Genomic DNA, 25,387 nt, shown 5'->3' with positions numbered 1-25,387 from the left:
CGATTGTTTGAATACCTGATATTATGTTTTGGATGAGTCAGAAATTTTTCTACCTCAATTCAAAGATCAAAGCCATCCTGTTCAACTCCTATCAGAAATTCAGCCTCTAAGTTTCCCTCCCTGTCTTCAAATTCCACCCACTTCACAGATGCTCACTCAGATTGAGCCTTATCATGCACAATTTCAGTGTCCTGTTTGAAACAAAACAGCTTCAAACTTCACACCTCATTCATCATTAAGATCCACTTCTAACATAACATCAATCGTATCCACCCTTATTTTCTCCACACCTTGCCTCACCCCACATCCACAACATTTCCTCTAGCCTGACATTCAGTGTACACTACTGTTCTTCTGATTTTGGTCAGGGCACCATCACAGTACATCTTGACCTCATCCTCAGTTGATGGCTGAAAAAGAAATCCAGTCGGTTTCGAATACTGATACTCAAAGGCTAATAATGATACCTCAATTTCAGCCTTAGTTGAAATGATTGGCAGACTAGAGTTTAATGTTCAATATCAGTGGTCCAAATGGCTAAGAGTCATGTGATACATTTAGCTTCAACACCATCAGTAGAATTGTGTTCTTTAAATCTAAAGAACTCTGCTAATCAACAACTTCAGAAAAAAAGTTCTCAGTCCTAATTCCCAAGAAGTCCTCAATTTTCCAATATAAGTCTAAATCAATTGCCATCCATTGCTGACTTGGTTGCTAGTCAGAAGTATGTAAGCTCTGGAAACTTCAGTTCCAAACAAACATACAACTTAGAAAATAAATGCAGATCAGTGCAAGTTAAACAGTTAACATTTACTCAATTCCCACGTTCACAGCTATTTCCTCTGATAAAATTAGATGGTGTGCAACCAGGTAAGAATTGTAGGAAGCAGAGAGAACTGAACAAGATAATTGATAGCAGAACCAGTGTCAGAATGCAACGTTTGTTATTACTAAGCATTATATGAATTGGAGCACTCAATCTAGTACACCTTCAAATTAATGTTGTTATCTTCATCCAAAGCTACTGGAATAATAAATGTAAACAGAAAAGCACAGGATGACAACCAAAGCAACATCTTAAGGACAAGACAAAGCTCGCTTGATTGGCACCCTGTCCACTACTAGTGCACAGTGGCAATAGTACCATATACAAGATGAACTGCAGCAACTCGCCAAGACTCCTTTGACAACACCTTCCTAACCCACGATCACCATCACCTAGAAGAACAAGGGCAGCAGGGTCATGGGAATACCACCACCCACAAGCTCCCCCCCCACCCAAGTCGAACATGTTGCGAATACAATCCATTACTTATAAACCATTGAGAGGTTAAAAGTACTAAACAATACCGTGAAAGATATCTATAATCACCTTGTGAAGGGCTGAGTAAACTGTAAACTGTGCAGAGAGAGAGAGAGATTGGGACGTAAATACTGATCTGCTCATTTATATATAATTGGAGTTTATTACATTTAGCTGCTCAATATCAGGGTTCATTTAAAGTTTTTTTTTGTCTCCTGTGAGCTTGGTTGAGGAACTAATAGGTAATTAATTGGTTATGAAAAATGTAATTAGGTGGACTTTGGCATTAGATTGGCCAGGATTATCCTCAGTTGAAGTTTGTAGTTAAGGTGCTTGGGATAAATGATGCACTTTTCTATATTTAACTCTTGTGTGAAATGAGTAAGTGAACTTTGGTGTTTGTGGGAGAAACCAAGTTACACTTTTTAAAGTTAAGCATAAAGACAGTCTAGAAAACCTTTATGTAATGTGTGATATATGAGGCATCATAGATTTAATGTTTCCAGGGCTTGTACATTTGCACAGAGCAATTGGGTCTATGAAGCAAAATCTCTGTCTGAGTAGCAACTGGCCATACTCCACAGCAGAAAGAATAAGGAACTTGAAGATCGGACTCCGCAGAACGTGACAACCTAAAAGGCAGAGCTATATATTTCAAGACACAGGGACAATGTAGAAAGAGAGAAGGAGATGCCCATCTGCAAGGGCAGCAGAAGATGGGACCCACAGGTTCAGGGAACACCTGAGTTCCGATGCCAAATGGATAATTAGCAACAAGAATCAGGGTGAAAACTCTCCACTGGTTGGAGTCAAACATAGCACAAAGGAAGACGGTTGTGCTTGAGATCTATCATCTCAGTTCCTCAGGGTAGTGTCCTAAGCCCAAACATATTCAGCTACTTCATCAAAGACCTTCCATCCATCATAAGGTCAGAAGTGGGGATGTTCGCTGATGATTGCACAATTTTCAGCACCATTTGTGACTCCTCAGATACTGAAGCAGTCATGTCCAAATGCAGCAAGACCTGGACAATATCCAGGCTTGGGCTGAAAAGTGGCAAGTAACATTTGTGCATGCAAGTGCCAGGCAATGACCATTTCCAACAAGAGAGAATCTAAGCATCAACCTATGACCTGAAATCCCCACTACCAATAGCCTGGAGGGTACCATTGGCCAAAAACTGAACTAGACAAGTCACATAAATACTGTGCCCACAAAAGCAGGTCAGAGGTTAGGAATCCTGCGATGACTAACTCACCTCCTGACTCCCCAAAGCTGTCCACCATCTACAAGACACAAGTCAGGAGTGTGATGGAATACTCTCTGCTTGCCGAGGTGAGTGCAGCTCCAACAACAAGCAGCTTCACACCATCCAGGACAAAGCAGCCCCTGTTTGATTGGCACCCCACAAACAATTCATTCCCTCCACCACAGACAAACAATGGCAACAGTCTACAAGTGCATTTACAAGATGCACCGCAGGAACTCACCAAGACTCTTTAGGCAGCACCTTCCAAACCCATGACCACTACCATCTAGAAGGACAAGGGCAGCAAATGCATGGGAACACCACCACTTGGAAGTTCCCCTCCAACCTACCCACCATCCTGACTTTGGAAATATATTGCTGTTCTTTCACTGTCGCTGGGTCAAAATCCTGGAACTCCCTTGCTAACAGCACTGTGGGTGTACCTACACCACAGGGACAGCAGCAGTTCAAGGAAGCAGCTCACCACTACCTTACCAAGGACAATTAGGGATGGGCAATAAATGCTGGCCTAGCCAGCGATGCCCACATCCTGTAAATGAATTAAAAAAGGCTCAGTAGAGAGGAATCCTGAGCCACATCACAGCACAATGGAGCATGGAAGGATCCAAAGCAATCAGCGACTGGTAAGCTACAATAATAGGAGAGTGGTACTAATTGGGGATTTTTAAGAGTCAAGAGACATAGAAAGCTCTTTTGCAGTCATGGCTAGGAATTACAAATAGTATTTTTCCTCCATGATGCCAGAGTTAAGGAATGGAGCTGGTGTAAAAACTTCTAGAAAGGGGAGTTAACAGTGCTAAGTCATGATCCACAGTGGTACATTTCCAGTTCTGAAGAGAAGTTTAGCAGCACTAGATTGATGAACAAGGCCTAAAAAGTGTAATCGTGTCCAGGTCGTTTCCTGTGCCACATGCTAGACATGTGAAGAGGAAGAGTTGCTGAAAAGTCAATGAAATTAATGCATGGCTGCAAGACTGACCGCAGAAATGAATTCACATTTCTGGAAAAAGGGAAGGCTATTCCAAAGGGATAGCTTTCACTTAATTCAAAGCTACACCTTGAACATACTGTATGGTTCCAGTGGCACCAGTCTTTTAACCAGTGTCATACAGAAACAGCCAGCTGTCATGGGTAGCCTTCGAAAATAACTGCAGATGAGGTATTCAGCCAGACAGAAGACGCAACTTCTTCTTCCTTGTCTTACATACTAAGGATGATTTTAGTGCTTGTGAAAAGCTGGTTTGATCGTCCTGGTCAATGTAGCTCAGCGACTCACTGGATAAACTCACTGAGCCACCAGGGGAGCTCGTTATACGGACTTTCACCAAAAGCGAGTTTGCACTACTCACTCAGGGCTACCAATCCTCAGTCGTTTTCTTATTCAATTGCCTTATTTGCATATTTTATTCCGTTTTATGAACTAGAGGTACTTTACTGCAGTATATGAGTTCCTAACTACTCATTCAGTCTTTCATTTAGTGCTGGGTAATTAGTAGAGGCATTAGGCCTGACACTCAGTGCTCATTAAATTACCAAAGTGGGAACAGAATATCGACAGCTTTCTTCTGCTGCCATTAGCATTTTAGAATTTTATTTCAATTGAATGCAACTACTTTTGAGTTAGTTAGTAGAGTGACCTGGAGACCTTTCTGTGAAAGACATTTTGACAGTAAACCTAAAGGCATATCAGGGAACACCTCCTTTCAGGTTATACCAAATGAGCGTTATGCTGTCTGTGAGACAAGGAAAGTAACTCATAGGTTATATGTGATAGCTTTGGCTGACAGATGAACTTAAAAGTTCCATTAAAAAAAACTGCACAAGCAACATATAATTCCCCCAAATGCTTTTTTATATTACAGCAACAAATCTGCTTAAAGATGTTCTGTGACTGCTATTTTTTTCTCTCCTCTTAAAATAATCCAAATCTTTTTTCAACATGAAGCCATACATCAAAGAATAAGTGATTCATAATCGTATGTAATAAGGAATTCAGTGGTTAAATCAACAGAACCACTGCTTTTAACAAATGTGTACCATTTGTCCCCAAAATACCAAAGTTATGTTGTTGTGACAAAGTCTCAGAAATTAATTTATCTAAAGGGGCTTCATTTTCAGGAAGGGATATCTTTGCAGTCCAAAGGATATTTAATACCTTATATTTTGGACTCAACAGGTTACACTTAAGATAGCATGACTCAAAGACAGAATGTCTCAGAGCATTCCACAATGAGGAGGAAAAGAATATGGTGAGCATAGGAAAAGGCAAAAAACAAACTGGAAGCTGGTCAAAAGCCTTTGAGAGGCCGTCTGTTAACAGAGCAACATGGAGGTAACAGAGTGCCACCAGGACATAAATTGCTTCCGAATAAGCCAGTTGTTAATGGTGGAGAAGTAGGAGTAAGGGGTGAGAAATTCAGGGTTAAAGGAGTGGGGCATACATTCAAAGATGCAAGACAGGAGGTGATCACATAAATAGAGCAAGTAAAGCACGGAAACATTTGGAATCAAGGGTAAAAACTGCAAATCTACATGTTGGAGCATGGGAAGGTGGTGGAGCTTGGACATGGGTACTGGAAGTGTGAGGCTTAATGCAAGTTGAGGCTTTCTGGAGTTTTGTAGAATTGACACTTGGCACAGAGATGCTGACCAGAGTCAGGCAGAACACGCTTAATTTTGCACATATTCAGTAGAAGGAAGTTTTTCTTCTTTTAGGTCTTGAAACTGAACAATTTTATTTCCAACGAAGACTCTCATTTCCACCCTAGCATCATCACCTCCAAAGTCCCTCAAGGATCTATGCTGGTCACCTCCTCTTCTACATGTTACCCATCAAGTATTATCATTTACAAACACATCAATTTCCATAAATACATAGCTGTACCATCTCTTTGGTGTCAGCCTGCCTGTTCAACATCATCCTGAACATTGGGAAAGCCAAAACCAGTTTAATTTCAGCTCTCTAAACTTTGCTCTCGAACCCCATCAATTCCACTGCCTTCCCTGAAAACTATGCCAGGCTCAGACAGTTGCAAAGCCTTGGCATTCTATTCAATGCAGAACTGAGCTTCATTGTTACTCCAGCACATTCATTGTTGAACTCTCGGCCTCCACCAGTAATAGGCTCCAACCTATACAAAACTCTGCTGTCCAAATCCTGTCCCACAACAATTCCCACTTGTCCACCGCCTTGTCTCACTGACTCCCTGTCCGCTAACTTAAATTTTAAATCTTCAAATCCTACTGGATTTGCTTCACCTCATCTCAGCAAACTCCTTCAGGCTCACATCTCCTCCAAGTCTTCAGACTAGCCTTTAATGTAACCCCCACTCCCATCTCCATTGCTTAAACATTGCTAGCAGAGCTACCTCAGCTCTATTCCCTGGAACACTCTCAACTAATGTGGGAAGATAAAAGTGAGAATGGTTGCTATGAAACAGAATTAATAACTTCAGCACACAGTAGAGTAACAGTATAAAGCCACACTAAGAAGAGAGAAAACATGCAAGAAATACATTAAGATTACTGCTCCCGTACAGTAATGAGCACATTGCTCTCATGGACTGCAGTGAGGAGCTGCTCTGAAAATTGAACATATTAAATAGATTCTCCAATTTTTTCCTTTAATCAATATCAAAAATGATGCTCATCTACTTTTGGAAGAAACAACGCCAAAAGACTTGGTTAAAATGTGCTATATTACTTGAAATTACGCTATGGCAAACTAAGCCTCCACTGACAGATCTGTTTCCTTTCATTAGTCAAGCAGGATAATTAAGAACGAGCTGGACTTCTTAAGGAAGCAGTTGAAGGCCATACAAAAAGGTACATTATGTAAAAGGCATTTCATACAGTGTGTGTTAATGAGGGAGCTATGCACAACTGTTGATACAAAATCTGCAGGTTATTGAAGAGTTTAGTAATACAATACTATTTGACAGCATTTACTAAATGTTGGCTTTATGACAAAAGCTTCCCCTTCAAGTTTGTGCAATTAAAAAACATAATTGATCATTCCGTATGTGTGTAGCAAGGGGAATCGTTTTTTGAAGAAGTAACTGGAGACATAAACCTAGAAGCATTCTCGGTTACAAAAACAAATTATTAAAGGTAAATTATTCACCATAAGATTCAGCAATCAGCTTCCCGTGAAGTTACACACAATACGTCCTACCTAACTGGAAAGATTGGTGTTATCCGTCCCTTGAACAAATCCTGGCAGAAACCCAATGCTGTTCCTGCACATATTAACACCTAATTAGGGTCACATTGAAAACAGAAGAGGGATGGAGAATGAAAAAAGAAAGAGAAGGGAGAGGGAATGAAGTAAAAACGAAGTGTTCTTTTTACAAGACATTAAATAAATACAATTTATTCTTATTAATGCAATGCCATTTTTGTGCATTAAAAATTTGATTTATCCAGTAATTCAAATTAAACAGAAGAACGAATAATTTGATGCTTAAAAATTCAAATCACTGGGTAATTTTGAAACAAAGAACTTCAAATTATGAATAGAACACACAGGGAGAATATCACAGAACCACAGCCATGTATCATGACCTGCTACAAATATCTATCAAATTTTCCCCAGTCTCTCTTTCAACTGCACCCTGTGGCAAAGCATTCTATGTTCCAAAAATCCTCTAAAGAAATCTCTACTCGTTGTGACAATTTTTAAATTGATGACCCCTCATCACTAATGCTCCAGAGGAAACAGTTCTTCCCAATTTACCCCATCAAAACCTTTCATATTTTCAAAGACATCTATTAAATTGCCTTGGCCTTCTCTGCCCCATTGGAAATAGTCCCAGAATCACATCTCTCCCCATTGCTTTGATTTCCCAGCCAAAACACCATCCTGGGTGAATCTATGTGGACTGTGGACTTTTCATTCTTTGCATCAGTGTTATCCAATACTTCAGGCACTAGTTATAGGTGCCACAGATTTCAGATATGGCAAAACGCATTTGTAAATAAAAATGTGTTACAGAGAGCGTCATTGGTCATGTCATTTCAATACTCATCGTACAGCATAACCATGTGTATTTCAGTCTTTTTGTCCATAAAATAAAAAGCAGAGCGCAAGTTTTTTTTATCATTATTACTTCATTGATTAGTTCTTATTAGTTACCAGCTAAAATTGTGTCACACGGGTGAAAACGTAAACTTCAGCACCATGGAAACACTCATATGGAAGGGGGAGCTGGCACTGTGGTCAGCTTGACCAATCTGACCTGTCAGCATAAGAAAGCCAGCCCAAGCAATAACAAGCAGCTCTAACAGGTCATGTCATGGCAGAAGGGCAAGCGGCACCCAACCATCCACTGGATGTAGGGGGTGGGTCTGACAAGTCTCGTACAGCGAATCAACATCCTCAGCCATATCCCCAAGGATATGTTATTCAGGGAGGTAGCTCGTGCCAAGCAAACAGCAGGGCACCCAAAGCTCTGATTCAAGGATGTGGTCAGTAGAGGCATGAAAGCCCTCAACATCAATCATGACAACTGGGAAACTCTAGCTGATGATCGATGCCAATGGCGTTACCAGCTGTGGGCAGGAATTTGCCACCACAACATGTGGTTTCAGAAACTCCAAAGCAGATGTTAGTCCTGCAAACAAGGTGTCAGCACAGGTCATCCTCCACCACTGGCAAGGGACAACTTCATGTGTGACACTTGTGGCAGACACTGTCTTTCCAGAATTGGCTTGTTCAGCCATCAAAAGTGCAGACGATCTCATCTGAACTTAGGATGCCAATCACAACTGCTGACTGAAGTACCAGAAGTTGCACTAACATGAACTGTGTTTGGTAAATTCCTGGCAGAATTCCAAACTTTGGTGAGACAGAAAGGCTATAAAGTTTCACAGTGAATGGTGGCAGGTGTTAAGCAGATTTACATGTAAATGTACTTTACATGTCTGTTGTGTAGAGTATTTTCCCTAAAAGTTGCACATGAATCACCCACTATCAACATCCTAGAGGGTTACCATTGACCAGAAACTGAACTAGACTAGCCATATAAATACTGTGGCTACAAGAGCAGGTCAGGGGCTCAGAATCCTGCAGCAAGTAACCCAACTCCTGACTCCCCAAAGCCTGTCTCCTATCCTCAAGGCACAAGTCAGGACTGTGATAGAATAGAATCACAGAATTTTAACAGTACAGAAAGAGGCCATTCTGCCCACCATGTGCGCACCAGCTCTCCAAATGAGCATTGTGATCTTGTGCCATAGCCCTGCCTTCTCCCCATACCCATGCACATTGTTTCTATTCAAATAATCATCTTATGCCCTCTTGAATGCCTCGATTGAATCTGCCTCTGCCACACTTCCAGGCAGTGCGTTCCAGACCCGAACCACTTGTGTGGAAAAGTTCTCTCCTACGTTGCATTTGCTTCTTTTGCAAATCACTCGTTCTTGACCCTTTTACAAGCGGGAACAGCTTCTCCCTATCTGCTCTGTCCAGCTCCCTCATGAGTTTGAACATCTCTATCAAACCTCCTCTTAGCCTTCTTCTCTCCAAGAAGAACAGTCTCAACTTCTCCAATCTATCTTCGTAACCGAAGTTTCTCATCCCTGGAACCATTCTTGGAAACCTCTTCTGCACTCTCTCCAATGTGTTCACGTCCTTCCTATAATGTGGCGCCCAGAACTGTACACAATACTCCAGCTGAGATCTAACAGGTCTTCTATAAATTCAGCATAACTTCCTTACTCTTGTACTCTATGCCCCTATTAATAAAGTCTAGGATACTATATGCTTTATTAACTGGTCTCTCCACCTGTCCTGCCAAATTCAATGATCTATGCACAAATACACTCAGATCTTTCTGCTCCTCACTTGCCTGGATGAGTGCAGCTCCCAGGACATTCAAGAAGTTCAACACCATCCAGGACAAAGTAGCCCACTTGATTGGCACCACTTCCACAAACATTCATTTCCTCCATCACCGACGTACAGCGGCAACAGTGTGTACAATCTACAAGATGCACTGCAGGACTTCACCAAGGCTCCTTCGACAGCACCTTCCAAACTCACGACCACTACCATGTAGAAGGACAAGGGGTGCAGATAGATGGGAACATCAGCACCTGGAAGTTCCCCTCCAAGTCACTCACCATCCTGACTTGGAAATATATCGCCGTTCCTTCACTGTCACTGGGTCAAAAACCCGAACTGAAAGTCTGATGATGACCACAAAACCATTGCCGACTGTCATAAAAATCCATCTGGTTCACTAATGTCCTTTAGAGAAGGAAATCTGCTGTCCTTACCTGGTATGGCCTACATGTGACTCCAGACTCACGGCAATGTGGTTGGCTCTTAAAAGTTCTCTGAACAAGGGCAATTAGGGATGAGCAATAAATGCTGGCCGAGCCAGCGATGCCCACATCCCACGAACGAATAAAAATAAGCATCAGGTGGTCGAACTGTACAACTTGCATACTTGAGGACTGAAAACTATGCTTAGAGCTTCTACTGTCTAATATCTGACTTCTATCAACAACTTAAGAACAAGGGGAGTTTAGAAGGCTGAGTATGAAAAATGACTGACGAATACAGGGGACAGATAAATAGGGAGCATAGTTAAGGAAGTTTCAGGAAGACAGTTTACTAGGTTGACTGGATATATGAAATTAATTTTTGACTGAAAAATGCAAAGTGATTAATTTTAAAAACACCATAAGTCATGTGGATTCTTGCTTTTATAAGCAGGTGTATTAAGTACAAAAATATAATTGGTTTGGCTACTGTTAGAATATAGTATCTTATTTTAGCTGTCTTGTTTTAAGGCCAAGGGTGGTGCATCAAACATTTACAGAGATGATATCAAAAATGAATGTCTTCAGTTATTAGAGATTAGAGAAACTGAGACTCTTTTCAGTAGAGGAAGGGCAGCTATGTAGAGATAAAAGTTCACAATTGAAGGATTTTGATGAAGAAACATGGGAGCAACTATATTAACTGGTCAGTGAGTGGATAATTAGCAGGCAAAAGTTTGCTTGCAAATGGATGTAAAGCATCCCACAGCACTATTTGAAGAGGAGCTGATTTCTTGGCTGACCTCAACCAACACTACCAGAACTGACAAACTGGTTATTTAGCATGCTGTTGTTTGTTGGAAATGGCTGTACATAAAATACTATTCAATTTGCCTACACAATAGTCGCTACACTTCAAAGACAATAGCTGTGAAGCAATTTGAGATGTCTATAGAAATGCATTTTTATTAATTTTTGTTTCTTCATTAGGACCATTCCATTGAAACAAAGAATGCTAGGAGATACAATAAAGGATTGAAAATTATGAAAGATTTTGATCGGATGAACAGAGAAGAAACTATTCTTCTTGTCGAGGAATCCATCATGAGATGTCAACCATTTAAAATAGTGACTAAGAGAGTGAGGTGAGGAATAAGGAAAAATGCCCTTCTGGAAAAACTTGGCTGAAAATGGAATGTCTTGTCAGAGTGTAGTTGAGGCATTGCACCTTTAATGGGAAAAGTAGACAAACATTTAAAGACACTTGGTCATGGGGAGTGCGCACAGCAGTGTAATCAGTTTTGGACTTTCCTAACCAAGGGCCAGTGCAGGCAAGATAGATTACAATGTGACCATTCAGTCTAAGTGGTAAGGTCATTTTAAGAGGACCTGAACAATGAGAACATAGTGGGAATATGGTGACCCAAATGATAATCGCAGCAAACTGTCAATATATTTATAAAGAACAGTTTCAAGAAGTGCACGCAGGCGCACTTACATACAACCCATCATGGCATGTCAAATAATCAAACAATCAAACTGCAGCAAATGCCTAACACGTACACACATCCCAAACACAATAATTTTGATTTTGCAAGCAATTTTCATATGTTAATATTTATTAGTTGCACCCTCACTGGAAAAAAAAACTCTCAATAATTAACATTTTGACTCTGGTTAACGCAGGCAGATATTTCAATAAGCAGTTTAAATGCAAATACCAAATTTATTTGTCAAACTGTATTTACTGTTTAATTCATGGGCAGATCAACCAATAACCAACAATAATGAATGGGTTTGAAGGATTTATTTCATAATTAATAGATTAATAGATGATGGAGACGGCAACAAAAAATTGCTCACACAAGGAAGCAGGAATCAAAACAGATCCCTATAAACACTGGGAGAAAACGTGTCCAGCAGAAATAACCAGTGGCCGTCACAAGTTCAGAACTAATGCTGCACAAATATGCTCAGATTTCACCGAAGTATAAATTCCTCAGTGCTGATCATATCAGCTCCCATGGTTACATGACATGCAGAACAGAATTCAAATTTCTAAACTTTCTCCAAACAAGTATCAGGTGCTTAAATTTGTGGCTTAATAATGTCCACTTGGTCTGAAGAACACTGAAAAAGGCAGGTCACATGAAACAGTCAGTGAAAAGTCTTGGGGCCTGAAAACAAAAATATTCAAACCAGATTTAATAAAGAAAAAGGTACTTCTATTCATGCAAAATATTTTGTTCAGTCAAATATTTTAACTGAGTTTTTAAACTGTGGAGAAATCCACTTCACAGGTGTCTCTTTCATCAACAATTGGAGTCATTTTGCAAATTAGCCACGACTGATGTAAGCCATAAAACATGTGTTGGTGTCTAAATTTTTATTAACAATAACTGATTATTTTAATATTTTAAATTTTAGAATTAACAGGTTAATCGTTTAACTCTAATGGTATTAGATTTTGCATGCAATGCAGGCTAACAAGTTTTACTGTAAATAAATATTAGTAATATGAACCAAATGCTGTTTAAAAAGGGCCAATAAATATATATCATTTGAATTGACCGCCTTTCTCAGGTGTGGATGGAGTGGCCGAAAGCCAACAACGGTTGATTTCTGTTAGCCTGGTTCAGGTAAATTTCAGGGTTACTTTTGGCCAACTATTTCTAGTCTGCAAGAGGGAATAATTAAAAATCAAGTTGCAAACAGGGAAAAATACTGATGCAGCAGCTAATACATTTAACTTATGCTACAATGTCATGTAATAAATTCACGCCTCTAGAGTTCAAACATCTTCCTGTTTGTTGGAAATTGAGATGCCGTCATAAAAAAATGAATTTTAAAAAGCAGGCAAATACTAAAATGCACAAAATAGTTAAGGCATTTAATATGTTTAAAGCAGTAACATCAACACCAAGTGAGGATGGTGTATGCATTTGGAACTGCAATAAGATCTATAATGCATCTCAACACAGACTGCAGAAAATGTTCGAAGAGGCTAATGCAGTCAGCAATCAAGAAATAACAAAGCTAAATTGAGGACTGGAAGAGAACATTTAAACCATGCAGAGAAAGCAATGATGCAATGGTAAGGGGAACTCTTAGAACTTGGCTGGTCTTGGTGAAATGTGTCTTTGGGACTGTATCCAAACATCCTTCTTGACTAACTAGTCCTGTTAGACATTGAGAAATTACTCAATATTGTCCCTAGATAACTAACATCACTGACAAATCCAGAATAATGGTCCATTTGTCAGAAGAGCAGCTCTAATCCAAGCAGGCCTGTCAAATAGCATTATCGAATGATAGCAGCCCAGGAATATTACAGGATGAAGATTAATGTTAGAACAGTGAAGAAACAATGCTGATCTGCAAGCCAACCCTCCATATTTAAGTCAGAGTTGCTGCAGCTGCACACCAGCATTCTATATTGATCTCAAAAGTTCAGAGAATTCATGCACACACTGCTTTTCCTGCTAGTAGAACTCTCTCCCAATTAAGTCGGTTGACTAAAACTCAGAATTTTAAACACAATTAACCACTGCTACTAAATCAGGATTGCTGAAGGATGCATCATCCAGAGGTCATCTCTTTCCAATTAGAATCCCAATACATTTTCTCCAAACCTTTGTGCTCCCATTCAACGATCAGACCCAATGGCAACTGTTTCTGTTAGTCATTTCTGTCAATGCTTCTTGAAAATGCCACTTAAAAATGTAATGGGGAAAAAAAGCTACCCATCTATCTACAGCTCTGTCTGGAACACAACAGATTCTTCAATTTTTTTTTACATAGTACATCCATGTCTAAAATTTTCCCAAGACAAGACTAAAATATTTTCAAGCTACTTTCTCCAAGTACATCCAGCTTTTTAAGATTCATTGGGGAAAACTGGGCTCTTATTAACTAAAAAGTGGACCTATTAGGGTATCATGGGTTCATCTGAAGGCTTGATAGAACTGGACAAAAATTGATCCAAGAATTCATATAACTTCACCCTAGTTTCAGAGAGAATTTGCTCGAGCGGAGCACAAACCCCGGCATGGACTGGTTGGGCCGAAAGGCAATGTAATCCTATGTAAAAACTTGCACTGATATAGTGTTCGTTAAAATTCATTCTCAGTCACATCTCTTTTCTCAACAACTGTCGCTAGATCTGACTCATTCCAAAAGGGCTTCAGATAACATAAGAAACAGGAAGAGTCGGCTATTCAGCCCCTCAAACCTGCTTCACCATTCAATAAAATCATGGCTGATCAAGGGGGTCAACAGGCTTGAAACATTAATCCGACCTTGCTCTCTGTACATATATTGCACATCATGCTGAACTGTTTTCAGAAACATCTAGTTTTATTTCAGATTTAAAGCACTGGCAACATTTTTCTTTTTGCACTTATACAGCACTTGTGTAATGATACCGGAGTGTTTCAAAAATATTCATTTAACAGGCACAGCAACTTGGATTTATACAACATATTTAAGATGGAAAATGTTGCAAGGCAGTTGATAAGGGGATTGGAGGAGGGAAAAGCAATATGAATTAAATAATAGGCACCAAGAGTTGGCGAAGTTAGGACAAGTGAGCAATAGTTTGATTGAAAAGATAAGTTGCCATCTTTAGTCAGAGTCCAACAAAACTGGGCAAAGTGCAACAAGGCTCAGTTGTAGGAGAGGGGGATGGAGAAAGTGTCTCGCTTGGTTTCAGAATGAGGTCAGACCATTCTTCCACCTTTTTTTTATTCATTCGTGGGGTGTTAGTGTCACTGGCAAGGCTAGCATTTGTTGCCCATCCCTAACTGCCCTTGAGAAGGTGATGATGAACCTACAAACCGTTAGCACTAGTGCAAAGTAATGTTGCTTCACGCTGGCATTATACTTAGTGCAAATGTACCCTAACTGGCAGTACTCCATTGTATATAGATGACAAAAAAAACCATTTTATTAATGCATTATAAAATGTGCTTAATGTTTTTCAAAAATTTGTTCTATTTACTTTAGAATGCAGTGTACAATATGAAAGCTGGTCAGAATTTTGGAGATGCACAGCAATCCACGTCCAAATAGACACCTCTGTCAACAAGGGTGACAAGCTAGGACAAGCCACTGCCATCTGTGCTTTAGAGAAAACGGCAATCAATGTAAAAAGCTGCATGCTAATGCAAATCTTGCATATCATGAAATATACTACAGATGCTACAATTTCATTTGATAGTGACCGCTCATTACCATTTAATCCAACAAGGTAATATTCACCAATTATAAAAACATCTAGTACATTTCAGTAGAACTTTAGATTCATGGATTAAATGAGACATCTTAGATCAAAATTGCTTTAAAAAAGCCTTATAATAAAGTGTGCTAAAAAATGCATGCAAGGGGTCACCTACCTGAATAGGTCCAACAGACATCAGCAGGTTTTTCAACTGAAAATCAGTGGTTGAAGAAGAAAGCCCTTCAATTGACACCACACATGGTTGAGGTCTGCATTCCACCACTCGCAGATTCTGTTTATGTTGCATCATGCGTCCTCGGCCCATCTGGCCTGGTAATGCTATGCCGCGCCCCTGCATAATGACCTGTAGAGAACACAACACTCAGCCAATTTATTTTGTCCTTGGGGTGTCAGCTTGTGGCTCAAAACTTTGTGGGTCATATAATGGCTTCACGGCAACATCTACTATGCGAAACTACAGTTCAAGATGAGATTATATTTTCAAATCTGCTGTGTCCCACATTTAATAATTAAGAGCCCTAAAATCATGAATCACCATCAGTACTTTCAACTGGCAGCAATATTTAAACAGCAAAACTCTAATCCATATGCACGACAAAGAATTTATTTGCCTCTACCAAAGAAATGACGAAAGGATTATTGATGCACCATTTCATTGAAATAACAGTTGTGTGTTGAAATTATACCTAGGGCATAAAAAATAAAACCAAAGGAATATTGATGTATAATAATTTGGGAACGTTTAAAATATTTGAGGACACTAGACTTTCACAGGTGCTTTTACCTAAAAAGGTTGGGTATAGAGATTACAAGATAAATCTTTGCATCACAATCTAAGATGCAGCAATGAAAGAAGTGAGCTTTTTAACTTTCCTGGCTAATAAACACCTCGATTCAGTTTGCATAGAAATTAATAAAGATTAATAAACTGGACTCTTCTATAAAGAATTAGTTACTAAAAAGATATACTGTAGGAACCTCAATCTCGAGATGGAAAAAAATTCAATGTAAGAAATTTGGGTATGCTCCCAAGGCTTGATTCTAATGTCAGCCACCAAGGAATGAAATTTACTTACCGAGAAAGAGTAAGAAATCCAGACACTATCAAACGAAAGAACGCAAGAACGCACACAATTTGAGTTCAAAATAAGCTGGTAAAGAACAAGATTTGGATCTCGAGAATTGTCATTACCTAGCATTTATGTTACTTTATTTTTTATTTTTCTTTCTCAGGATGTGGGCATCACTGGCTAGGCCAGCATTTATTGCCCATCACTGATTGCCCTTGAGAAGACAGCTCACCACCACCTTTCTCAAGGGCAATTATGGATGGGCAATAAATGCTAGCCTAGCCAGTGACGCTGTATGTAGCGTAAACGTTACCTGCCCCATGTCAGCCCAAGCCTGAATTTTATCTAGGATCCGAGTAGTGTTGTATTACATTTATACTCCATTGTAAGGTATGCCTGGCTCTGCTCCTGGCATGCATTTAACCAGGATTGGTGTCCTGGTTTTTGCAATGGCTCATAATTCTGCTACTTCTGATGGCCCACAGCACCACATAGCTACCAAATTTTGGGTTGCCAGGTCTGTCCTTAGTCTATAACATTTTACATGGTGGTTATACCACACTACATGATGGAGGATTTCCCCATTTTGGAAATTAAATTTAGCCTTCACAAGAAGTGCCAATGCACAGACGTGTCTGCAGCAGGTACGTCAGTGAGATGAGTTCCTCTTATGCTGGTTCCTTCACCAATTGTTGCAAGTGCAGAATGACAGATATGTCTGACAAGAGCGAGCCAGCTCAATCAGTGACTGCAATATTTTGCCACTCTTGCTGGTGGACACTGAAGTTCTACCTGAATACCAGACTGAGCCCTGGGATGGTGGGACTGACATATGAGGAGAGATTGAGTAGGTTTGGGTTATTTTCGCTGGAGTTCAGAAGAATGAGGGGGGAATCTCATAGAAACCTATAAAATTCTAACAGGACTAGACAGGGTTGATGCAGGAAGGATGGGGGAGTCCAGAACCAGGGGTCACAGACAGGATATGGGGTAGACCAGTTAGGACTGAAATAAGGAGAAATTTCTTCACCCAGAGAGTGGTGAGCCTGTGGAATTCACTACCACAGAAAGTAGTTGAGGCCAAAACATTGTACGTTTTCAAGAAGGAGTTAGATATAGCTCTTGGGGCGAAAGGGATCAAAGGATATGGGGAGAAAGCAGGAGCAGGCTATTGATTTGGATGATCAACCATGATCATAATGAATGGCGGAGCAGGCTCAAATGGCCTACTCCTGCTCCTATTTTCTGCGTTTCTATACCCCAAATATACTCTGTGCACTTATGCCCTCAGAGCTTGCTCCAAACAGTATTCAATATGGATGAGTGTTGACTGAATAGTTGAGAGAGGTGCAGGAAGTGGTGATCAGCAGGCGGTTTCCTTGATCTTGTTTGAACTGTATCCATGAGTTCTCCCACTGTCCCAGCCAACATTCAACCCTCAAACAACATAATTAAAACATTATTTCTTGCTGTTTGTGGGACACTACGTGGTTATTGAATCTCCCCACATCACAACAGTGGCTACATCTAGCCAGTATATGGCACAACACATTGCTCAACCATTGTACAACCCACAGAATCCTTGCAGTGCAGGAGGCGGCCATTCGGTCCATCGTGTCTGCACCCAATTTCAATGGAATGAAAACTGGGGGCGGCGGTTTTGCTCTTCCAGTTTGCTGCCCAGGCATCAAAGCTGCAAAATACCTCAATGTTCTTAGGCATTCCTTCCCTCTCAAACTGCCAACTGTCTCCAGTGGCAAAGGAAGGGCAAGGGAGAACACTTTGTTCAACAAGTGAGCTGCTCTCAAGGCGACATGAAATAAGAGCTTCCATTGATTCTCATGGCAATGCTCTCTGAAGGTGACATCACCAAGAGTGACAGGTAAGAAACTAGAGATTTTCATTAAAACACTGGACTACCTGCTGTAACTATTTCTTTTCATGCAAACAGAGGAGTATTTTTGGGGGCGAGGGAAAGAAGGGCTCCAGTCCATAGTATCACGGGGCAGAAGGAGGCCCATCTGGCCCACTGAGTCTGCAATGGCACTCTGAAAGAGCATCCCACCTGGTTCCACTCCTCTGCCTAATCCCTAAACTTTGCACATTCTCTTTTCAGGTAGCAATCCAATTCCCTTTTGAATACTTCGACTGAACCTGCCTCCACCACCATCTCAGGAAGTTTGTTCCAGACTCCAAACACCCTCTGGGTGAAAAATTTTTTCCTCATATCACACTTACTCTTTTTGCCAATTATTTTCAATCTGTGCCCTTTAGTTCTTGTTGTTCTGTTGAGTGGGAACAGTTTCTCCCTATTTACCCTGTCCATACCCCTCAGAGTCTTGAATACCTCTGCCAAGTCTCCTCTCAGCCTTCTTTTCTCCAAGGAAAACAGTCCCAATCTCTCCAATCTATCCTCATAGCTACAGTTCTTCATTCCGGTAATCATTCTTGTGAATCTCCTCTGTACTCGCTACAATGCCTTCAAATCCTTCCTTAAGAGCGCACATAGAAATAAATAATTATGATTTGATAGCCATTACGGAGGCATGGTTGCAGGAGGACAGGGATTGGGACTTGAATATTTAGGAAGGACAGGGAGTAAAAGGTGGAGGGATGGCTCTGTTAGTTAATGGTTTTAGCACAACTGAGAGGGGTGACCTAAGTTCAGGAAACCAGGATGTTGAAACGGTTTGGGTAGAGATGAGAAATGGTAAAGGCAAGAAGTCACTTGTGGGAGATGTGTACAGGCCCCCTTTGAGTAACCAGGGTAGAGTTGAGCATAAAGGAAGAAATAATTGGAGCTTGTCAGAAAGGCATGGCGATAATCATGGGAGATTTTAACATATATAGACTGGAAAAGTCAGATGGGCAAAGATAGCCTAGATGAGGAATACCTTGAATGTTTTCAGGAAAGTTCCTTAGAACAGCGTGTTCTGGAGCCAGACAGCAGGCTATACTAATCCTGGTATTGTGCAACGAGATGGAAGTAATTAATGATCTCATAGTGAAGGTACCCCTAGGTAGCAGTGACCATATTATGATTGAATTTCACATTCCGTTTGAGGGAGAGAGAAGTGGTTCTGAGACTAAGTTTGAAAACTAAATAAGGGCAATTAGGAGGGCATGAAAGCTGAGCTGGCTAAACTAAATTGGCAAATTAAGTTAACAGATAGTCAATAGCGATGCAGTGGCTATTTAAGGGGATATTTCAGAACGCACAGAATAGATACATTCCGATGAGAAAGAAAAAGTCCAAGGGACAGACACACCATTTGCAGCTAACTAGAAAGGTTAAAAATAATACCAAACTTAAAAAAAGTTAAAAGCAATATATTGTGAATGCTGGAAATCTGAAATAAAAACAAAAAGTGCTATAAAAACTCAGCAGGTCTAAGAGTAATTGTGGAGAGAGAAACAGAGTTAACGTTTCGAGTCTGTATGACCCTTCTTCGGAGCTAAGAAGTAGGAATGTGATTAAATGTATACTATTTAAGGGGGTGGAGTAGATGAAGCTGGAAAGAAGGCCAGCAATAGGCAGGGGCTAAGGAGAGATTGACAAAGATGTTATGGACGAAAAGAGAAAGGGAACGTTAACAGGAGTGGTAAGGGCTAAAGGAGCTGATAGTGGCATAATGTTAAGAAAGCAGTGTGTTAATAATCAAAAAAGGGTAAGCACTCTGTGAAAGAACAACAGGAACAAGTGACAGATGGCCCTTATGAGGATGGGGTGGGGGGAAGGGGCAGTGGTTGGGGAAGAAGGATGGAAGAGGGATAAAAAGGGGAAAGGAAATGAAAAAAATGAATAAAAATGACAATAGGTGGATAAAAAAATAACTTTTTTTTAAAAAAAGGGCATTAAAAAGGGAAGAAGTGAGAGGAGAGAGCTCATGGTCTGAAGTTGTTGAACTCAATGTTAAGTCCTGAAGGCTGTAAAGTGTCTAATTGGAAGATGAGGTGCTGTTCCTCCAGTTTGCATTGGGCTTCACTGGAATATTGCAGCAGGCCAAGGATGGACATGTGGGCATGAGAGCAGGTTGGTGTGTTGAAATAGCAAGCGACAGGAAAGTCTGGGTCATGCTTGTGGACAGACTGAAGGTGTTCTGCAAAATGGTCACCCAGTCTGCATATAGTCTCCCCACCGTAGAGGATTCCACATTGGGAGCAGTGGATGCAGTAGACCAAATTGAAGGAGTTGCAAGTGAAGTGCTGTTTCACCTGAAACAAGTGTTTGGGCCCTTGGGCAGTGAGGAGGTAAAGGGGCAGATGTTGCAACTTCTGCGATTGCATGGGAAGGTGCTGTGGGAAGGGGGAGATGTTCGGAGTGATGGAAGAGTGGATCAGGGTATTCCGGAGGGAACGATCCCTACAGAATGCTGACAGGGGAGTAAGGGGAGGGTGTGTTTGGCGGTGGCATCATGCTGGAGTCGGTAGAAATTGCAGATGATCCTTTGAATGCAGAAGCTGGTGGGGTGAAAAGTGAGGACAAGGGGGACCCTATTATGGTTCTGGGAGCGAGGGGGAGGTGTGAGGGCAGAGGCGGGGGAGATGGATCAGAGACAGTTGAGGGCCCTGTCAACCAGTGGGTGGCAAACCTCGGTTAAGGAAGAAGAAAGACATGTCAGAAGTGCCGTTTTGGAAAGTGGCATCATCGGAATAGATGCAACGGGTCCTGACGGACTTCATCCTAGGGTCTTGAAAGAAGTGTCTAGTGAATTAGCTGATGCATTAGTTTTTATTTTCCAAAACTCCCTATATTCAGGGAAGGTCTCATTAGATAAGATAGCAAATGTAACTCCATATTCAGAAAGGGAGGGAGACAGAAAGCAGGAAACCTCAGGCTAGTTAGCTTAACATCTGAATAGGGAAAATGGTGGAAGCTATTATTAAAGAAGTTATAGCAGGGCACTTGGATAAACTCAAGGTCATCAGGCAGAGTCAATGTGGTTTTGTGAAAGAGAAACAGTGGTTAGCCAATTTATTGGAGTTCTTTGAGGAAGTAACATGTGTTGCGGATAAAGGGGAACTTGTGGATGTACTGTACTTCGATTTCCAGAAGGCATTTGATAAAGTGCCACATCAAAGGTTACTGTGGAAAATAAAAGCTCATGGTATAGGGAGTAACATGTTGGCATGGATAGAAGATTGGCTGGCTAACAGGGAGCAAAGAGTGGGCATAAATTGGTCTTTTTCAGGTTGGCAAGATGCAAGCAGTGGCATGCCACAGGGATTGAAGGGATATTTGTCAAAGTTGCTTTTGACAAAGATGAATAGGAAAGTGAATTGCAAAAAGGAAAAATGGAGATTACAAACAGATATAGATAGGTTAAGTGAGTGGGCAAAGATCCAGCAAATAGAGTATAACGTTGGAAAATGTGAAATTGTCCACTTTGGCAGGAAGAATAAAAAAGTATATTATCTAAATGGTGAGAGTATCCAGAGCTCTGAGGTGCAGAAGGATCTGGGTGTCCCAGTGCATGAATCAAAAGGTTAGTACACAAGTGCCGCAAGTAATTAGGAAAGCAATAGAATGTTATCATTTATTGCGAGGAGAATTGAATGCAAAAGTAGGGAGCAGAAATACCTGGAAAAACTCAGCAAGTCTGGCAGCATCGACGGAGAAGAGCACAGTTGACGTTTCGAGTCCTTGTGACCATGCTGCCAGACCTGCTGAGTTTTTCCAGGTGTTTCTGTTTCTGTTTTGGATTTCCAGCATCCGCAGTTGTTTGCTTTTTTCGCAAAAGTAGGGAGGTTATGCTTCAGTTGCACAAGACACTAGTGAGACCACATATGGAGTACTGTGTACAGTACTGGTCACCTCATTTAAGGGAGGATGTAAATGCAGCGGAAGCAGTTCAGGGAAGGTTTACCACACTAACACCTGGAATGGGTGGGTTGTCTTATGAGGGAATGTTGGACAGACCAGGCTTATATCCACGAGAGTTCAGAAGAGTTAAGAGGCGATTTGATTGAAACATACAAGATCCTGAGGGGTCTTGACAGGGTGGTTGCAAAGAGGATGTTTCCTCTTGTGGAAGAATCTAGGACTGGGGGTCACTGTTTAAAAATAAGGGGGGTGGACCATTTAAAACAGAGATGACACAACATTTTTTTCACTCAAAGGCTCTTCCTGAAAAGGTGGTAGAAGCAGAGTCTTTGAATATTTTTAAGGCAGAGGTGGATAGATTCTTGGTAAGCAAGGGGGTGATAGGTTATTGACGGTAGGTGGGATGTAGATTTCAGGTTACTACCAGATCAGCCATGATCTTATTAAATGGCGAAGCAGGCTTGAGGGGCTGAATGACCTACTCCTGCTCCTTGTTCATATGTTTTAGTATGGCGCCCAGGGGTGGATACAGTACTCCAGATGAGGCTTATACAAATTCAACATGACCTCCTTACTCTTGTGCTCAATACCCCCATTAATAAAGCTTAAGATACCATATGCTTTATTAACTGCTCTCTCAACATGCCCTGCCATTTTCAATGACCTATGTACATATACACTGAAGTCACTTTGTTCCTGCACTTCCTTTAGAGGCTCTCCCTTTATTTTATACTGTCTCACCATATTTTTCTTGCCAAAACAAATCACGTCACACTTCTCTGCATTGAAATTCATCTGCCACTTGTCTGCCCAATCCACCAACTATAACCTTTTGAAGTTCAAGACTATCTATCCCCATCACAATTGACAACATTTCCAATCTTGGTATCGTCTGCACATTTTGAAATTATGCTCTGCATACTACAGTCCAGCTCATTAATATACATCAGGAAGAGCAAGAGTCCCAACACTGACCCCTGGGGAACTCTTATTACAAACCTTCCTCCAATCTGAAAACAACCATTTATCACTACTTTCTGTTTCCTGTCACTCAGCCAATTTCTTATCTAAGTGAGTATTTTCCCTTTTACTCCCGACCTAGAATTTTGCTCACAAATTGTGTGGCACAGTATGAAATGCCTTTTGAAAATCCACATATACCACATCAACAGCGATTCCTTTATCAACCTTCTCTGTTACCTCCTCAAAAAAACTCCAGCAATTTAGTTAAGCATGATTTTCCCTTGATGAACCCATGCTGGCTTTCCTTAATTATCCTGCACTTGTCTAAGTGATTACTGATTTTATTCCGTACTATAGTTTCCAGAAGTTCCCCTACCACTGAGGTCAAACTGACTAGCCTGCAGTTGTCAACTTTATCCTTGTACATCTTTGTGAACAAGGGTGTAACATTCATAGTTCTCCAGTCCTCTGGCACCTCCCTAGTGCCTCTGCAATTTCCACTCACTTCCTTCAGTACCCTTGGATACATCTTATCCGGTCCTGTAACCTTATCTATTTTAAGTAAGAATAGCATTTCCAACACCTCCTTCCTCTCGATTGTAAGTTTTTCTAGTGTACCAGTTACCTCCTCTCTCACGTCGGCCTGGGTAGCAAGTTCTTCCTTTGTAAAGGCAGATGCAAAGTACTCATTCAATACCTCCGCTATTTCTCCAGCCTCCACATGCAAGACCCCTTTTTTGTCCCTAATTGGTCCTACTCTTATTTTTATCACCCTTTTATTGTTTCCATGCTTATAGTAGACCTTGGGATTCCCTTTTGTTTTCGTTGCCAGCCTCTTTTCATGCTCTCTCCTTGTTTTTCTTATTAGTTTCACTTCCCCTCTGGTCTTTCTATATTCAACATGATTATCCATTGTATTTTCTACCTGACATCTATTGTACGTGCATTTCTTCCTTTTCATCTTTGCCTCTATCTCTCTTATCATCCAGGGTGCTCTGGATTTATTTATCCCACCTTTCACCTTCAAGGGAATATACCTTGACATTGCCTGCAATACTTTTTCTTTGAAGGTGGCCCACTGTTCAGCCACTGTTTTTTCTGCCACCTTTTGATTCCAAATCACTCGAGTCAGATGCATTCTCATCCCATCGAAGTTGGCTTTCCCCCAATTAATTATTCCTGCTCTGGATTTTTCTGTCCTTTTCCATGATCAACCTAAACCTTATGATACAATGGTCACTGTTCCCTAGAGGCTCTCCCAATAATATTTGATCCACTTGAGCCAATTCATTCCCCAGAACCACGCCCAAAAGTGCATATCCTCTTGTTGGACTCAAAACATAATCCTGTAGAAAATTATCTTGAACACATTCCAGGAACTCTCACTCCACTTGTCCTTTTGCACTATTCCCATCCCATTCTATATTTGGATAATTGAAACCCCCCATCTATGGGCAGCATCTTCCGGCTGGCAGGCAGGTAAAATGATGCGGGAATATGCCAGACGTGCGTCCCGCCGTCACCCGTCATTTAGATTTGCGATTCAGCTGCACACCCGCCCAACTGTCAACGGCCTATTAAGGCCATTAAAAAACTAATTATGATAAATGGACCTGCCTGTCCAACCTTAAAGTTGGTCAGCAGGCCACGAGTCCAGGCGGGCTTCGGAAAAGATGAAACCTCATCCACGGGCGGGATGAGGTTTCATGACAGTGTTTAAATTTTTATGAAATATTTCAGTAAAAGTTATGGACATGTCCTAACTCATGTGACAGTGTCACATGAGGGGGCATGGCAGGGAAATTTTTAAAATCACCTTTATTTGAAGTCTTCAATCAGAGCCGATCTCCCTGAGGCAGCACTTTGCCTCAGGGAGATCTGTGTGCTCTTTCAAGTGCATGCTTCCTGGCGGACGTCATGCTGGGCGGGTCACGTAAAATGGTGGTGCCCCTCACCCGACCTGGGGGGGCCCGACTGGAAGGCAACCCGCCTGCACCCACTCCTGCACTACCCCCCCCCCCTCCAACTTGAGGGAAAACGTTGCCCTATAACTCTTGCACCTCTCCATAATTTCTTTGCAAATTTGTTTCTCCACATCCCTTCCACTAGTTGGTCATCTATACACAACACCAATCAATGTTCCTTTTCTCCAGCCAGAGAGATTCTGTCCTTGGCACCCCCGGAGCGTCCTCTCTCTCCAGTGCTGCAATGACAACTTTATCCAATATTTCCACTCCTCCCACTTTTCTTCCTTTCCTGTCTCTCCTAAACACCTTGCACCCAGGAACATTTAATGCCAGTCCTGCCCTTCGTTGAGCCAGGACTCTGATATAGCAATAATATCAAAGTTCCATTTGTCAACTTGTGCCTGCAGTTCACCAATGTTATTAATCACACTCTGTGCATTCACATACATGCACATTAGCCCCAACTTAGGCTTTTTAAACTTCC

General features: G+C 41.1%; 1 protein-coding gene across 3 annotated transcripts in view; it reads right to left on the bottom strand.

Annotated features, from left to right (window-relative positions):
• The window catches only part of rbm33a (RNA binding motif protein 33a), a 209,057-nt gene that overhangs the window by 11,237 nt on the left and 172,433 nt on the right, over window positions 1-25,387 (bottom strand). For all 3 annotated transcript variants that reach the window (XM_041184121.1, XM_041184119.1, XM_041184122.1), the window contains one exon: window positions 15,234-15,422. In XM_041184121.1, coding sequence (XP_041040055.1) covers window positions 15,234-15,422 — 189 coding nt within the window. The remainder of the gene's footprint in view (window positions 1-15,233; window positions 15,423-25,387) is intronic.

Source organism: Carcharodon carcharias, chromosome 3, assembly GCF_017639515.1.
Source record: "Carcharodon carcharias isolate sCarCar2 chromosome 3, sCarCar2.pri, whole genome shotgun sequence".
Lineage (NCBI taxonomy): Eukaryota > Metazoa > Chordata > Chondrichthyes > Lamniformes > Lamnidae > Carcharodon > Carcharodon carcharias.
The sequence above is the reverse complement of the archived record's forward strand: the minus strand, read 5'-3'. Positions and strand labels throughout refer to the sequence as shown.